At 39.5% G+C, this 17,354-nt stretch overlaps 1 protein-coding gene across 1 annotated transcript in view; it reads left to right on the top strand.

Annotated features, from left to right (window-relative positions):
• The first annotated feature begins 612 nt into the window (after nt 1-612).
• Nucleotides 613-17,354, top strand: part of jak1 (Janus kinase 1) — a 28,201-nt gene continuing 11,459 nt past the window's right edge. Inside the window, exons 1-12 of the mRNA XM_075485803.1 lie at nt 613-870; nt 4,091-4,299; nt 5,011-5,134; nt 7,771-7,921; nt 10,130-10,293; nt 10,591-10,859; nt 11,350-11,465; nt 12,635-12,814; nt 13,913-14,070; nt 14,582-14,696; nt 15,339-15,537; nt 16,955-17,064. Coding sequence (XP_075341918.1) covers nt 4,098-4,299; nt 5,011-5,134; nt 7,771-7,921; nt 10,130-10,293; nt 10,591-10,859; nt 11,350-11,465; nt 12,635-12,814; nt 13,913-14,070; nt 14,582-14,696; nt 15,339-15,537; nt 16,955-17,064 — 1,788 coding nt within the window. The 5' untranslated portion in view covers nt 613-870; nt 4,091-4,097. The remainder of the gene's footprint in view (nt 871-4,090; nt 4,300-5,010; nt 5,135-7,770; nt 7,922-10,129; nt 10,294-10,590; nt 10,860-11,349; nt 11,466-12,634; nt 12,815-13,912; nt 14,071-14,581; nt 14,697-15,338; nt 15,538-16,954; nt 17,065-17,354) is intronic.

A 17,354-nucleotide genomic window follows, 5' to 3' on the forward strand; every position in this document is an offset into this window, starting at 1 on the left:
AGAGCTGGCATTTATTGCTCCTCTTAATATATTCTGAGATCAAGCTATTAGTGGAATGTATGTTTTGTATGATTTTGTATTGTATTTCTTTTATCTTGTTGGATATCATTTATATGGGGATGTCACGTTGTTCTCCAGTTTATATTGGAAAAAATTGAATTCTACACAAATGTAACTTTTGGAATAATTTCTTTTTACTGTACAAGTAAATTTCTTGTGTGCTTATTGGAGGATTTGTGGTTTTTAATATTTATACCTTGAATGTCTAACTGTGTACCTAATCCCTGTGGAATGGGTTTGGATTCCTCCAGGGATTGCCCTAGTAACAGTTTGGAATTCTTTATATGAAGTGGGAAAAAAATGTGTTCAATAAAGGTGTTTTTCATTTTTGAGATTTTTTTTCATTATTCCATTTAATTGTTTTATGGGAAGAAAAGTTACGCTAAAACAGAGTTTTGCTGCTGAGAGAACTTGCTGATGAAAGTCGGAACGTTTTAAGACAACCATGTTTTTGTCTTCAGACTTAAAGGGTTAATGTCGTCATCTTGAGTGATGGGTTCTATAGCCAATCAGCTTTCTGCTTTACAGACTCCACTGCGTTGTTTTCGGGAAGGGGGCGGTGACTTGTCAGGAAATGTTAGCTGGAACGGAGAAGGACTTCGTGTATCGCACAGGCTATGTAACATAAGAAAATTGTGGGATTAACTTGTCTGTTTGGATTCTGGATATTCTTCTAAGGAGGTTTTTTAACCTAAACTCACGATAGGGGGTACATTGAAGCCCTCGAGAAGCACTTCAACTTGGTCTCGGTGTCTAAATGCGCTAAACGATACGGAAGTATCGTGCCAGCTGTCTGGCGAAGCTCGCTTGGTAAGTAAAAACATTTTCCATCGAAAACATCAAATTTATTTCTTCTTAGTGAAACACACCTACTCGTTTTTGTCATTTCCTGTGGTTACCAAGTGATAAGCTGGCATTAATTTCGACCATTTAACTAACTTGCTAACAAGCTAATATTAACGAATGTCACTCCACTTTTGAGCAGTGTGTGTGTATGTATTTGTGCGTGCGTGCGCATGCATGTATGCGGGTGTGTGTGTGGGTGCGTGCATGTGTGAGACTGCGTCCGCGTCCATTGTCAGTGGCACAGTAAAGATGCGTTGATGAACGTTTGTGTATTCTCAAGAATTTAGCTGAATGTACTCGGGACTTTTCACTCTTTCTCGAGTCTACAGTTGGAAGGAAATATTTAGAATAATGCGATCGACTGCTTCGATTAGTTGTTTGTTTAGATTGAGCCATTTGTTCCAACTTTAAGTCTAATAGTCTGCTGTGTGGGGAAGAAAAACTAGAGGTCGAGAAAGTGAAAACACTCTATGGTCTATTCTAAGGCTCTGTCTTGACATCTGGTACAAAATTGAAATCTGTTAATTTTGGACTGAGATGACCACTTGGAACACAGAGATGCATATCCAACACGGGGGTTCTGGCATGTAAAAATTGATCACATAGACAGAGGAAGCAGAGAATAGGTCTGTTCATCATATAATGTCCCAAGCAGTAATATTTATAAGCAAAAATTGACATGTTTAATCTTTTTAGATCTGAGTATTCTCAAATGTGTCTTCTGTGTGAGGTAACTCTGTTACTCTTGGTGAGTTTGGGATTGCTGGTCGAAGTAAACACTTGAAGAAGTCAACATGGGATCTGAATTATTCTGATTGGCCTTTCTCACAACTGTCGGCTGCTATTCATCAGACACTGAGTTGGCTAAATCAGAGCGAGACATTCATCGACTGACAATGAAAATGAAAATGACCTTCAATCAAAGCAGTTATCAGTTGCTAAAAAGAAAATAAATGGTATATCAGAGAAGGGTGAGTGCCTTTGTATGTTTCAGGTTGGCAGAGACGGTGAACCATTCGATGGCCTTACCATCACATACCGAAATTACCTCTAAAGCAATGAAAAAAATGAGTTCCTCTCAGCTGTGCCCTTTGATTAGGTTTGAACTGTCAGACTTTGAACATTGAGAGCAATGTGCATTTATTCCATGCATTTAATCCCAAATGATAACCAGAACTGACAGTTAAATATTTTTTCTTTTAATGAGCTCAGCTGTAGCATCAAAAGTAGAAAGTTTTTAGCAGTTTGATATTAGTTTAGTCAGAGGGCAGATAGAAGCCCACTACTTGCCATTTGCCTTGATCTGTAACATCAAAGGATGCTAATGATCACATTTTGACCTTTTTTTGTGCAAACAACATGGCCTCTGTCACATCACTGCTTTAGCAGCATATTTTCTCCCTTCACCTTTTTTTTTTTTGGTCGTTCCTATAATGCAGCAGCTTTCACCAGGTGAAACACTTTGTTGTTTAATTTGATTTAATCAGATAAAAACGAGAAATGATCACGGTCATATTCCTTTCATGAATGTTAACCTGCATGTCGGCAACTTCACAGACAGAGCTAAGCAAAGTGAGCGCAACAGTGTCTTCTATTTATTTGTTTTTAATGGATTTTCCCTTCCTCAAAAAAAGGCATATGCACAGCAGGGACACGGTAGTGACTGTAGCTCTGGTAAAACTGGTGTCAGACAAGTGTCTTCATGTCATTTATTAAAGGTTTCTTTTTTTTCCAGCACGCACCAAATTTCTGAAAGATATTTTTTGTCTTTCTTTAACAGTCATATCTTACACCCACCAGAGACATTCAGAGGTATTTAGTTTGATTTTACTTGGTAAGAGGTGGAGTGTGGTGGACCATTACACTGACTTAGTCACTCTATGAGGCAGAAAGATGACTCACTCTAAGTCTTTTCTCTAGAAATTCAGCTACAGTGAAAATGATCATTGGAATGCTAACAGCTTGAAGATGGTCCACTTGACATGCTGACTACTTTGGACAAATGTGTTTTTTAATTGGCATTTACCTGCTCACATAATTCCCAAGATTTATAGTCAAGACAGGCATATGTTGAATGACCTATATTTTAAATGTTAGAATAAAATAATGATATCTGTCCTATAGCCTTCTTTTTTATTTTTCAGTTTGATACGGTGTAGTTACTATGTGTAGGATCCAGGATCCAGGGTTCAGGGAACTAAATTGAGGCTGTCGATGTGTTTGGTTGTACACTGACACTGATTGTAGAGTTGATAAATGGCCATGATGATATGTAGATTTATTTGGACCGTCCTGATCCCTCATGTTTTGCTCTTTGAATATCATATTGTTCCGAGGTCCCTCTCACAAGCAAGCATGACAGTATCTGATGTTTTCAGTTGTTAAATCAGTGAATTTAAAACGAGTAAAGCACTGGATATGCACTTTTTCTATGGTCATTGCCCACCAGCAGTGTTTGCTCTAGTTAATTTCTCTTCATTTTTTCAAAATAACATTTGCTCAGATTGCATTCTTCCAAATAGCGCCTCAGACGTGTGTCACCTAAGTTTTACTTATATGTTCAAACACATCCTGAATACACTGTTGGTGCGCTTTATTTGTGTCAGAAGGGACTAAACCTTGCAAGTTTTGTTTCTCAGTCTAGTGTAAATTCAATCCTGAATCTCAACACTGAATGCTGCTGTAGAAAAGCATTTTTCCCTGGTCGAATAGCTTTGAAGTTGTCCAATGTCTCTTTTTATCCAAGGAACAGCCAAAAGCGAAACATGTTTATTTTGGCATCAGATCTGAACGTACTTTTGAGCCAAATAACAAAAAAGAAAGGGAAAGAAAATAAAAAAAAAACTTAGTAGTAGTCTGATATTGATTTTGGCCTGTGATGCTGTTCTTATAACAATGTTGCAACTTTATTCCCAGCTTTAAATAATGTAGCATTTAAATATGTGCCATCCAAAGGTTAACATAAGTGCATCTGTGGCATCTTTGGTCTTGCTATCTACTGGCCTTGAGACTTAATCATGCATACGCTTTTGTTTTTGTATCAGTTTTTCTTTCATCTGCTGACTCCAGTCAAAATAGAGTTAAAAACTATGAAAACTGAAGCATTGCAGCATACGGTACCTTAAGATTAAAGTTTAATGTTGCATTCTCACTTCTCTTTCTGTTTTTCACTTCACTTATCCAGGATCTGAATGCCAGTTTCATGGGCGATGGAGTTGAGCAGGCAACTCTGTATGAAGATGAGGAAAAATAGGAAGGCCCAACCCTCCTCCCTTCCTGTTTCCTTTTCAGGCCTGGAGATCCACTTTTATATTCGGGGATTAACCGAACTAAAGTATTTCAAAGGGTGCTTCACTGCTGAAAAGCTCTGTGTGGATGCTGCCAAATACTGCGGTGAGTGACTCATTGATATGATCTCCTCCTACTGCAATAATGAAGGGTATATTTTACAGTAAATATAGTGTATCGTTAAGTTGGAGAGGATGATAAACCAGTTCATCAGGTTTACAACCTAGTTTAAAATGCCACTTGTTATGTTGCAATACTGTACACCTGTAATCTCTGAGGTGATAACGTTGATCACAAGAGGTTCTTTAAAAACATTACCCTTCCTGGAACATTTTAATGTCAGAAACCCAACTATATAACCTAACTCATAGTATTCAGACTATTTGTAAGATCTCCTCAACCAGCTGTCTTAATGGATGATGAGCTATCATTTGGATTTTCTATTCAGCAGCAGATAAACAAGATCTTGAATGTCTGGTAATTAAATTTTCAGGGCTTAACTTTGAATGTGTTTTATCTCTTATTAACTGGATCTAAATTCCAGATGAACAATTATCATTGCCTTCCATTTTTAAATCTATTCCTCAGCAAATAAATTGCATTTGACCTAAACAAGACACTCTCAGAAAATCAGCGACTGCTTTTTGTAAAATTGTCTGCATACGGTGTACTTGGTTTGATGTATAAGAGCCCTGAGCTGATTGTTCTCTTAAGTGCTCTCTCTTAGGATGAGTTGCAAATGACCGCTATGCGAATAAAGTGACTCCAGCAGTCTGAATATTGATCTTTTTACCTCTTTTCTCCTCCCCTTCTCAGCAATCTCTCCCTTGTGCCATAACCTTTTTGCCCTGTACAATGAGACCACTCACACCTGGTACCCTCCCAGCCACGAGTTCAAGATCACAGATGAAACTCGTGTCAAGTTGCATTTTCGCATGAGGTAAGAATGATGTGATGACTGGAGCCGAAAATTAGAATTTCCAAAGTGAGACGAAGACACTCGGGTTGCATTCGGATCAAGATGCTTTGAGCCTATTTAGTGATGACATTGGGAAGATAAGTTTCATGAATAGTTTCTATTCACCCATTTGAATATGCTTTAAGTGCAAACAGTAATGAAAACGCATAACAAACCCACACCTGCTTATTTTTGTGAACTTCATAGTATTTCCCTGTCAGCCTTTGTCAATATTTTGGCCTGATTTTTGGACTTTTATGGCCAACTTTGCTTTTTGATAGATTACCACCTGTTTGGAAGCTTTTCCTGAACTTGCATAAATGTAACAAGTTGTTATTGCACTTAAAAGAAATGACTTTAGTTGCAATCTCGAGTCTCTCTATTCTGCTTTATGTCCCTGCTCACTGACTCGTGTGGTAAAACCGAGCAGCACCACACAGGCATAAAGGAAATGCCACAATAAGACATTTCTATGTCCTCAACTATAAAACAAACAAACAAAAAAAATCCTGGGATTAAAAATTAAAAGATACTGTGCAGATTTCATGCATAGACACATGAGAAAAGAAATGTTTTTAACCTGGATTTAAAAATGTCTACATTTGGTGAAAGTTTAATCTCCAATCAATTGCACTTTTACAGGAACAGACGTGTTTCACCCCTTGCTAATGAAAGCTGTTATGAAATGTATTTGTGAGTGCTGACATTGTTTGTCACAACATGCAACATGGAAGTACCAAAACCTGCATTTCCTAAAAAGGCCACTTGGGGCCGGGTCCAACAGCGACTTAATCCCCATAAACTTTCAGTGGTCAAATACCCATCTTTCCGCAGAGAGGAGGGGGAAAAAAAAGGCTTAGTGCTTTGCATATAAAAGTGGTTCTGGTGTTTAGAGCTCATTTCCACATTAATGGCAACTGTATTCTTTACTTAATGTTCAGTTACTTTCAGATTATTTAAAAAGCACTGCATCTCTTCAAGAGGCTGTAGTTTGGTGAGAGGAATTATATGACTTGCATAAAAAATCTAAGGAATGTTTGAGAGAAAGACCTGTTTATGAGGTGGTGATATCCTAATTACAATCCTGCTTTTGCTGAGATGATGTAGTAGCTCTGTGGCATTCGAGTACTTCCAGTAACCAACCGCTTTGAACCAAAAACTGAATCGATTTTTGGGATTCAAGAAAATGATCAAAGTTAGCAATTTAGTTTTAAACCTGTGGCCATAAACTAATATGATCTCAGAATAGAAATACATGGCTCTAAAATTGGAAACTGAAAGTAGCGTCACTCCTGTCTTGTAAGACTTTCAACGGAAACCAAGTAAAGGGTCCAACCTCAGACTTTGCAGTACTAAGACTAAATTGCTCATTATACCAAAGTTTTGTGGTGAATGGTTTTGAAAGAGATGAGTGATAGTCTTGTAAGGAAAGCTTTTGAATGTCAGGCCATCAGTATAATGATTTAAATGTACTTGATTAATGTGAAGAGCATAGAGTTCCCTTCAGAGAATGTGTTGTACAATTTAGGTTACGTTTTATGCAAGGAGGAAAGGTTTCTCAGCTGTATCAATCCCACTTCCTCTTTCGTGCTTTGACAAGACAATGCAGGTGGAGCTTTACTGAGCCGTGCGTCAGATGCGTACCGGTGTGTATGTGCTTCTTGCTACAACTTGCTGTGTGCACTGAAGTGCAGGCCGGACTAACTATAGCTATTTATATTTTCTTTTGCATAAACAAATGATGAACACAATTGCATGCATAGAGATCAGTGACATTTGGATGAATTTCCATCAATTAAGGAAGTAAGACAGAGAATCCATAGCCATGCAAGCTAGTCTCGTGCTTGGTTTCCATTCAATAGTGAAGAAAAACCTGTGATGTTTTGAAAAGCTGGAAAAAAGAAACGTGAATCAGACATGCCAATTAATTCTCTAGACTGTGTTTTGGCACTAGTAGTTAGCGGTAAAGGCTACATTGTTAGTATTTGTAATTCAGTAGGAGAAGTAGTTGAAAACAAACAGTTGCTGAGAACATCCACATGAAAAACAAAGGGAGCTCATCTTCAGGAACAACTTTCGTCTCTGGGATGTTTTATCATGTCTGGCAGGACAGAAGTAAGTCATGTGAGTTTATTGTATGCTGGAAAAAGCCGATGAGTCATGTCACTTTGATTTTAACAGGTGCAGCTGCAGTAAGAGTTGGACAGAGACTCAGTGTTGACGCACCGTCTCTTTAATTTTTTTTATTATTCATGAGAGACGATGAGTCAGGAGGCAGTACTTTTACATGTCTTATTTTCTTATCTTGAAACCTGGGTTAGGTTTTTAGAGTAAGTCGTTAATATAACCTGGTAAGATATGAACCAGTTTTGTGATACTACAAATGTCTGTTGCTGTTCCTGAAGTTACCTTGTGAAGTCACTAATCCTGCTTTGTAGTACTGGCCCGAAGTCCTCTCTGAAATAGGCAAACCACCTCTGCAAGGATATTGCTCATTAGTGGAAGTTTTTTTTATTTATTTAAGACTCTATATCATCATATGTAAGGGGAAAACGATATCAAAATATTTTCTGGCATGTGTAAGCTCTGTTAACCTGTGTTCTTTGTCTCCCTGACAGGTTTTATTTCAGAAACTGGCATGGCACCACTGAAGGAGAGTCCCCAGTTTGGAGGCACTGCATTAGCAAACTCAGAGGACAAAGCTCACAGAAAACACCAGAAGGAACACCTCTACTTGATGCTGGTTCCCTGGAATACCTGTTTGCACAGGTGTGTGTTTTTGGATTAGGTTTATCAAAAATCCCCAACAACAATCAGTCACTAAGACCATCGTAATCATAATGTACTCCAGTGCATTGTTTTCTCATTGCTGATTACACCGCCGTGTATGAAATGCACTTCTTTCTAGATGCATTTTTCCACCCTTTCACTTTTTTTTTAACCTGTTCAGTCTTTTTGCCACGCATGCATGCTTTTACCACTCAAACTTTATGAAAATCACATCGCATCAATATTGTCAAGACATACAATGATTTTTTTTTTTCTTTTTGCACTGATAAGTCATTAGAACAAAGTCAGTAATTTACATTGAAAGCAGATGATGTATCTTCTCAGATGGTTTTCAACAAAGACTTTTGTTTGCATTCGTTAAATGCATTTAAGTGCATATTATACTTGAACCCTTAAATACAACCATATTGATCAGCTCATGCAACACTCTTCAGAGCTTATTGCAGCTGCTTTATGAGAGAGCTGTTGGTAGTTAAAGAAGGGAAAAAAGGTGCATAGATTTATTCATTTATTGTTATTATTTTGCATTTTTTATTTGTCTTGTGCTTTTGTGAATTCTCCTCAATTTGGAAATGACCCCAATTCTGTGCATGACTCTGAACATGTAAATCAGTGAAAATACCTCCTTGATTTCTTATTTCCAGGTCTTTATTACTAGCCTGACTACGTCATACTCACGATTCTAGTCAGAATGTGAGTCTGATACCGCTCAATAGAGTTTTGAGTATGGGGCGTGTTTCAACCGAACCAGGAGAAAAAATGCGTCTTCGCTCAATTAGATAGACCTACAACCAATCAGAGCAACGTAGTATGTGATGTAGATTAAGCAACACACACTCGTTGTAGGAAGGACGGCAAAAACATCTTTTCTATCGATAAAAGCCTTTATCGCGTTCCTCTGTTCGTCTTTCAAAATGAATGTAATGTGGAGATCCTGTAGAACAGGCTCGATGGCAGAATCTACACACCCTAGCTCTCCAGCGGCAGCCATGTTTGTTTCAAACGAAGTCAAACCAAGCTCCCTTTAGTGACGTAGTCGATAATGTCCCTGTTGATCATCTGTCCATCATCGTATAAAGCCCGCCCTGGCAATCTGATTGGGTCGACCGATTCTTGGTCGGGCATAATGATTTCCCAACTGAGCAGAGCCAGACCGAACTTCCCGACCAAAACTTTTATGGGCTGGGCTAAGTTCGGCTGGCACCCAGGATACTTTATTACCTGATTCAGGGAACAAAATTTGTTTTCTCTAAAGCAGCCGCTAAATACCGAGCAATTCAGGGTTCTGTTTAGAAAAGAGGCCATTTTCAGCTCTGATTACCAAGTCATCAGAAATAAATGTTGGGTTTTGCTTGCTTGTGTCTCCAGACCTAGAGGAGTTAGTTGATGTCAGTATGTTTTGTGTGAGCTGTAGTGCTGCAGGATCATGGAGCACCTTTTTGGCTTTGGCTTTCAGCTTAGACTTGAGAACTACATTTTGTTCCACATCATGTGAGGTGCTAGCGTAATATTGAAAGTGAAACTGAATTGAAAACAGCACACAAAGTGTCTTTTTATATGGGAAAGTTTTGAAGGAAATTTTTTAATAGTGTATTAACAATCCTGCTCAGAGGTGCTTGTCCTTAAGGGTGTTGTTTAGGTTAAATCCCCTTCCACTTGGCTTATGATGGAGGACGGAGGTTATTTAAAGGGACATGGCTTGTTTTTTTGGTGACAACTGTAGAATGAATTGGATCATGAATTAGATAATCTTATGAAGCCCAAATTTCCAATAGTTACAGGAATATAAAGAGAGTAACAGCTGTAAAGAGAATATAAGAGCTTTTAACATGAATAGACATGAAATTTGGAAATGAAACTTGAAGGAGTTTGTGTTTCCTTCGTTTCTGGGAGTTTCCACACGATCAGATCAAGACATCCCGACTTGGCAACACTCTCTAAACATTACGTGTGATTGTTCTGCTGTGTCATTTCAGATCATTGTAGTTGTACAAAATATAGGAGATATGAAGCCCCTGTAAATGCCCACCATAAAAAATTCCTCATTATTTAATTTGCGCATCTATAACATACAGTAAATACTGAGGTTGTACAATGTAGTTTTTCTCAGGTGTAAATGTTGATATGTGGACAGTGTGCCGGATTATTTTTTTACTAAACCTGATTATGAAAACATTTGTTGTACAGAGCCAACATGCATTTCAGAAAGACACGTTTCCATTGCGGATGTACCAGTCTGAGGCCGAGCAACACGAGATGGAAAATGAGTGTTTGGGCATGGCTGTGCTTGCTATTACCCACCTCTCCCTGAATGAGGAAAAATCCCTGGCAATTGTTAGCCGTGAAAACAGGTAAAACACAAACACACTACAGCATGTGCTCGAATGGTTTATTTTCCAAACAAAGTTGACTATGATCTTAAAACGACTCCATATTCTTTAATTGTGCACGTGTTCTCAGAATAACATGCATTTGCACAAGCAGTGGCACAGACGAGCATGTAAACTGGTTAATATATTCACAAATTGGGTACAAAAAAAAAGGATGAAATGAAATGGAAATACTTGTTTAATTCAGATCATTATCAGAGAAACACAGGTAATACACTAACCTCTAATATTTGTAACTTGTTTAATTAATCCCACCAGCTACAAAGATTTCATCCCCGAGTCGCTGAATCGCACCATTAAGCAGCGCAACTTTCTGACACGTATCCGCATCAACAACGTGTTCAAGAAATTCCTCAGTGAATTCAACATGCGCACGGTCGAGGACAGCAAGATCACTCCCTATGATCTGAAGATCAAGTACCTGGCCACATTAGAGGGGTTGACCAGCAGCCTGGGCAGTGAGCTCTTTGAGCCACTCTTACTCAGTGTAATGCAGGAGGAAGATCTCTGCAATGGAGGTTACTATGGTAAGAATTCACACAGATGGTGTACGATGATGCTGTAACTAGAGAGCAAGTCTGGGACAGAGAGATGGCTGCCCTTCACAAAGATTATCCCGGTGGTGTTTGCTCTGTTTCCATAAATAGCTGTGTCCCACCCATAGTTATATAATCTCATAAAGTTTGCCCTTGTTGGCATCCAAATATACCTGAGACACTGTTTGTATTTGTTCCTATGATGTGAAAATCTAAGAGGAAAATCCAAAGCGAAACAAGCAAGATGTTTTTCGTTCCAAATCTTGGAAGATTTCAAGATGTGAAGATTTCAAGCACTGATCAAGAGATGGATTGTTTGAGAGACCAGCTTAACGTGAAGTTTCTTTTAATTTAAACATAAAGTAGTCATGCCTAAAAATATATTTCTCAAGCTTTATTCATAAATAATTGTGATAACCTTCCAACAATCTATGCGTGGGTTTTGGGTTTCTGTGACACAACGTTCACTCCCTGTTTCCAGGGTTCTCCACTCAGAGCCAAGGGCAAAGCCAGAGTCCTAACATAGAGACAAGCCACGACATGCAGGTCCTTATCACTGGTAACACTGGAATTTCATGGAGGAAGAAACCAACTACAGTGAGTAACATGTATTGAAGAAAAACTCAGTGGTTTGTAATTTCTTGATGTACATTTGTACAAGCGGACAACTGGATGAAGGATGTCTTCACTGGTATTTGAAGCATCCATAGACGAAACAAACAGACTGGCCTTAAAGGGGAATTCCGGGGCATTTGAAGCACATTTCCATTGCTAGAGATTGTCAAATACTGACAGTAGGACACAGACCGGTACAAATCTGCGCTCCCTGTGCGGCGATTGCGCTGTTTGCGCAGCCTGTCATGCTAACCAAATACGTGGTGGCTAGGGGCAAGTGCTAAACCTTCCACGTAAAACAACAACTTGCTCACTGCAGAAACGTCACACCACTTTATAAACCATCCGACAATAAAGTCACAAGCCTTACCATCAAAACCATATGCATGGTTCTCACATTACTGGCATGGGGACGTTACAAAACAACTTTATAAACAGCATGTCACTTACCGGTTAGTTGTACGCTCGCGCATGTGAAAGCCCAAAAGAGTCGATGGACGATACTCCCATACACAAAACAATTATCTTCTCTAGAAAAACTGCGTTCAAGTATTTAAAACATTACAACAATATTACTGGGCATGTATTGTTGTAATGTTTTAAATACTTGAACGCAGTTTTTCTAGAGAAGATAATTGTTTAGTAAATGGGATTATCGTCCATTGACTCTTTTGGGCTTTCACATGCGCGCGCCTACCGACAAGAGGTAAGTGACATGCTGTTTATAAAGTTGTTTTGTAACGTCCCCATGCCAGTAATGTAAGAACCATGCATATGGTTTTGATGGTAAGGCTTGTGACTTTATTGTCGGATGGTTTATAAAGTGGTGTGACGTTTCTGCAGTGTGCAAGTTGTTGTTTTACGTGGAAGGTTTAGCTCTTGCCCCTTAGCCACCACGTATTTGGTTAGCATGACAGGCTGCGCAAACAGCGCTATCTCCACACAGGGAGCGCCGATTTGCACCTGTCTGTGTCCTACTATCGGTATTTGACAACCTCTAGCAATGGGATTGCGCTTCAAATGCCCCGGAGTTCCCCTTTAAACTCTACATTGATATTGTTGAACTACTGTGGAGTAGCTACAGCAGAATTTAGATGTTACTGTGCGATGTATGAAGTTGTGAATATCTGCTATGTTTGCCTTTGAAACAGCCATCTGTGATCTCCAAAGAAAAAGGGAAGTCAAAGAAGAGCAAGGATGGAAAAAAGAAAAACGACAGTAAGAAAGAGGATAGTGACGGCTGGGTGGTGTTCTGCGACTTCTATGAGATCACACACACAGTCATCAAAGATGCAACAGTCACCATCAAAAGGCAGGACAACAAGAAGATGGTAAGATATGCATAGACGGTTATCGGGCCCTGTGTTTCATAATGGATCAGCCTCTTTAGCCGCTTTCGGACAGAGCCGTTCTAAGAACGCAGTTATCAGAACTGTCCTACTCGAATTTCGTTCTGATAACTGTCCTTCCCCAGCGGAACGGTTTCAGTCTGCATTCGCACATGAGTCGGGACCAGGTCAGGACTGATGCGGCGCGCGCAGCCGTCTGCGTCAGTGATGTGTTACGTTAGCCGTTTGGCACCACATTCAACAACAAAACAAAACCCGGTAAAAGTAAGGAGAGAAGAAAAAACACCACAAAGAAGCTAATATGGAGAGCGGTTAGGCCACCGTGTTCATGGTCTGCATGATGGTGATATTAATCATGGACGATCACATCAGGCGTCTAATATCGAGGCTGGAAGAGCACACAGAGAGAGTCAGGAGACGATACTTTTTCATTTCATGAAGTAAGAAAGGAGAGCAGAGCGCTGGAGACTAAGGAGACCAGTGTAAGTTTAACTTATTTAACACCCGCCGGTTGTGTCCGTGTTGTATGAGTAAACATTTCAGCCGTGACAGCATGACATGGGGCGTAGCTACCGACCACCACACACCTCCGTCAGATGTGTTCCTATAGAACCATGAAAAGACCCGACCTCGGAGAAGGAGCTAAATGGTTATAAGAACTAAGGGAGATGGCCCCGAGTTCCTGTATGTCCGAATACGGGAGAAAACGGCCCCGCGGATTAAAAAGTTATTAGAACTGCCAAAGGTTCCTACAGTCCGAAAGCGGCTCTTGTTGGAGCTAAATTTCTTTTTGATTTCCTTGTCCATTACTTCCCAGCTTGTTTTGAGAGGTGGACCTATTGTAGTGAGAATGTTCTTTAAGGATAGCTGTTTTTGCTCATTGTTTATCAAATAGATGTAACCGTTGGCAACTTTTGATAATGTGCTTAACTGGCTAAAACAAAGCTTGCTTCTTGCCAGCCATGTTAAATAGTTAGATCATGCTTCCTCACAAAATGGGTTCAAAGTATATCTCACCATGCCTCTGGAGTATTGTGAAATATTAGTAATATCTGCTTGTATGATTTCTGTTCTTTTCAGGCAGTGCAGATGGTTTGCAGGGATGAGGCTCTGTCTTTTGCAGCTCTTGTGGATGGATACTTCAGGCTGACTGTGGATGCCCACCACTACTTGTGCAAGGAGGTGGCCCCAGCTTCTGTTGTGTACAACATCGAAAATGGTTGCCATGGACCTATCTGGTTTGTTATGGCAATTTTCTTTATTGGTGGATGTGTAAATGTTTGTGAGAGAGCATATCTTGACATACTCGCACTTTTACTGTCCTTTATATGCATTTACCAATATCCTGAATTACACTCTACTATAAAAAAAATAAGCCCTAGTTAACATGTCCTACTAAAGGCTTGTCTCGTCCTTGATCCTGTTAACTCAAATCATACTTTTTTTGTAGCTTAAAGTTTATCCAATGGCTGCCTACCCTACAGCTTTTAAAATGTCTGTTTGCCCCCGTTCACTGTTTAGTATTTTTGATGTTTTACTGACCCAAAATGATTCCATGTTGGATATTTTGTATTTAGTCCATGGAGGGGAAACTACTATTGTCATCAATAGACTGAGGAAACTAAAACTGGAAAAATAGACAAAGATAACAAAGCAGTACAGGACTAAAACCAGTCTTTTTGACAAAGTTGACATTTTCATTCTGCTTTTGATAAATGTGTCCCCTTTTATTATGTTTTCCCCACTTAGTACTGAGTATGCCATCCAGAAGCTGCGTCAGGAGGGTAACGAAAAGGGTTCCTACATCCTGCGCTGGAGCTGCACCGACTACGAGTTCATCATCATCACAGTAGTCTGCTTTGAGGTAGTGTAGATTTCTTATGATGTGTTATGAAAAGGTTTTTTTTTTTTTTTAAACATTTTTATCTCTTCCTCACCCAAAAAATTGCGCCACAAATTGTAAACCAAAGTATGACAAAATATGTACCGGACATTGTGCCACTTTTAAGTTTCTCTGTGAGAGAGCAACATATATGTCTACTAATTACACTTCTGCTTTATTGTTTTCTACTAAAAGTCTAGCTGAGTGTATACATGCAGGAGTTATATGAACTCCGACCACATTATCTGTCCTTATAGTGCCATAGTAGAGAATTAGCGCCATGCAGTGTTCCATACAGCACTGACTGATATGTGTGTGTTGTATTTATGGCACCTAAAAATATAAATACTTATTATTTTGTTTTCATCAGGCTTATTTTTCTGCCCCCCTATTCTGGCTGTCATATTTAATCCCTGCTTCAGTCTCATTTTCCTTAATTTTTTCTAATCATTGAAGGACTTAGTAAACATTGTATTTTTCTTACCCCTGCATTGATGATGACAATCTCTCTTTGTACTGTATTGTATTTCATATTCTATGTGGCGTTTTGCATTGTAAATAAACAAGATGAATACTGAAAGTATTCTGGACAGTTTTTAAGATTATCCACCTTTCTTCATCCAGATCGACTTGAAGGAATCTCGTCCCATTCACCAATATAAGAACTTCCAGATTGAGTGGCTGTCAAATGGGTTCCGCCTGTATGGCACCGATACATTGCAGCCCACCCTCAGGGAGCTGCTGGAGCACCTGAAAGGCCAGAGTCTTCGCACCGAAAACCTCCAGTTCCGGCTGCTCCGCTACTGCCCTCCACAGCCAAGAGGTAAACTTAATGCATCTACATACAGACAATAGATGAGAATAAAATGCATTTGCAGTGATAACTGAGTAAAGAGAAGCACACGGTCTACAAATTCACTAATCGGGAGAAGACAAACCCAGACCAGAGCAAATATGCAGCATTTCTGTGATGCATTTTGCGGTTTTTTACAGTTTTACCAAACGATTTTGATAACACATGCGGTGACAGGCTGATGCTGGTGCTCATGCACCCCATTATTCAGTTGAAAAAAGAAGTCTGTGTGTTGTGGTTATTGTGAAAAGACTAATTCAAAACTACTGGTGTTAAAGATACTTTCAATTTTAGTTGTTGCAGCAGGCTGAAGGCTGAATATCCTGCTTTCACCTATCTTTGCATGTTTAATCCATGCAATGCTCTGCTGCAGTCAAGCAGCACAACACTCTGCCCTACTTTATGCAGTGCAACATTGAACCTTGGTGTGGAAACAAGTCCAACATACCTCTCCTAACTGCAATATTGGGAGGGATCAGAAGTGTAACAGACTTGAACATTTTACTTAGCATAGTTCAGTTGGGAAAAGCTTTCCCTCCATTCAACACTTGATGTTAATTAGATCTTGAGGCACCGTAGTGTGTGGGTGTATGTGTGGGGGTGTGTGTGTGTTGGGGGGGGGGGGGGGGGGGGAACAATGGCAGGAACAATGTGTATGTTTTCGTCTCAGTGTCTGAAATGGTGTCGGGGAGGAAGAGAGTTGTAAATGTGGGTTTCCGCAGCTAAACTAGCACTCTTCTGTTTATTTCACACAGGGAAAGGTGGAGCTGTGTATGCATGTGTGCATGGATGGGTTGAGCTGCTTGTTTGTTTGGTGTTTTGTGCTGTTGATTACTATCATTCTGATGATCTTCTATCTTGTATTTTTCTCCAAAGCAGATGTTCTGGCTTGGAATGCTGTTATTGTCCCTGTTAAAATATTCATGACATATTTGCTACAACAATAACACATTTGTCTTTTATGCCCACTTCCTTTGTATACAGTTTACTTTTTGTTGTTCTAGGTCTGTGCATAATGTTAAACTATGGAGTGTGTGCAGTATATTTTGGGGTTTTTGCCTGACCTTCCAAATAGCACGTGACAGAACAGCTCTATTTGCCTTTTGGCACGATGCTGATGGAGTGGCGATAACTCCCACCACCACCCTTTTTGAACCACAGTTAGTTGGTTTTGTCACAACATCAGAAACCCGCAATGCATGACAACAGCACAGGAAGACATGACATATTGGGAGATGCAGCTTAAAGTTACAGTTGTCAAGCCTCTTCCCAAATAAGAATCTAAAACTCTTTCATGATTGCAAAATGCCTAACAATAACGGGATTGATTTATACTTTTCAAGATGCTCAACTTCCTACTAAAGGTCTGTTTGTGTTTGTGTTACAGAAATTTCTAACCTCCTGGTGGTGAATAAAGACAGAGCCCTGGTCCCTCAGACGAGCATGCAGGAGAGTCAGCTCAGCTTCCTTCGTATTCTCAAGGAGGAGATTGAACAGGTAAAAGTTCACTAGCCTGTGTTTCTCTACCATGTTAAATTATGGTTCTGCATGACACTAAATGGGAAAATGTACTATGTAAATCCCTCCAAAAAATTTAAAAAATTAAGCCCCTATGATGTATTAAGTGCAGCCTAATTTTTAGTGTTTGTTACACTAGTTGTAAATGAAGGAGGCAAACTGCAGAAACGTATAGAATATAACGCAGTCTTGCACAAAAGTGCACAAAACGTACAGGCATACAACGTACTGGAGTTAAGTGCACACACGAAAAAAAAGAAGCAGCTTCA

Source organism: Odontesthes bonariensis, chromosome 15 (genome assembly GCF_027942865.1).
Source record: "Odontesthes bonariensis isolate fOdoBon6 chromosome 15, fOdoBon6.hap1, whole genome shotgun sequence".
Classification (NCBI taxonomy): Eukaryota; Metazoa; Chordata; class Actinopteri; order Atheriniformes; family Atherinopsidae; genus Odontesthes; species Odontesthes bonariensis.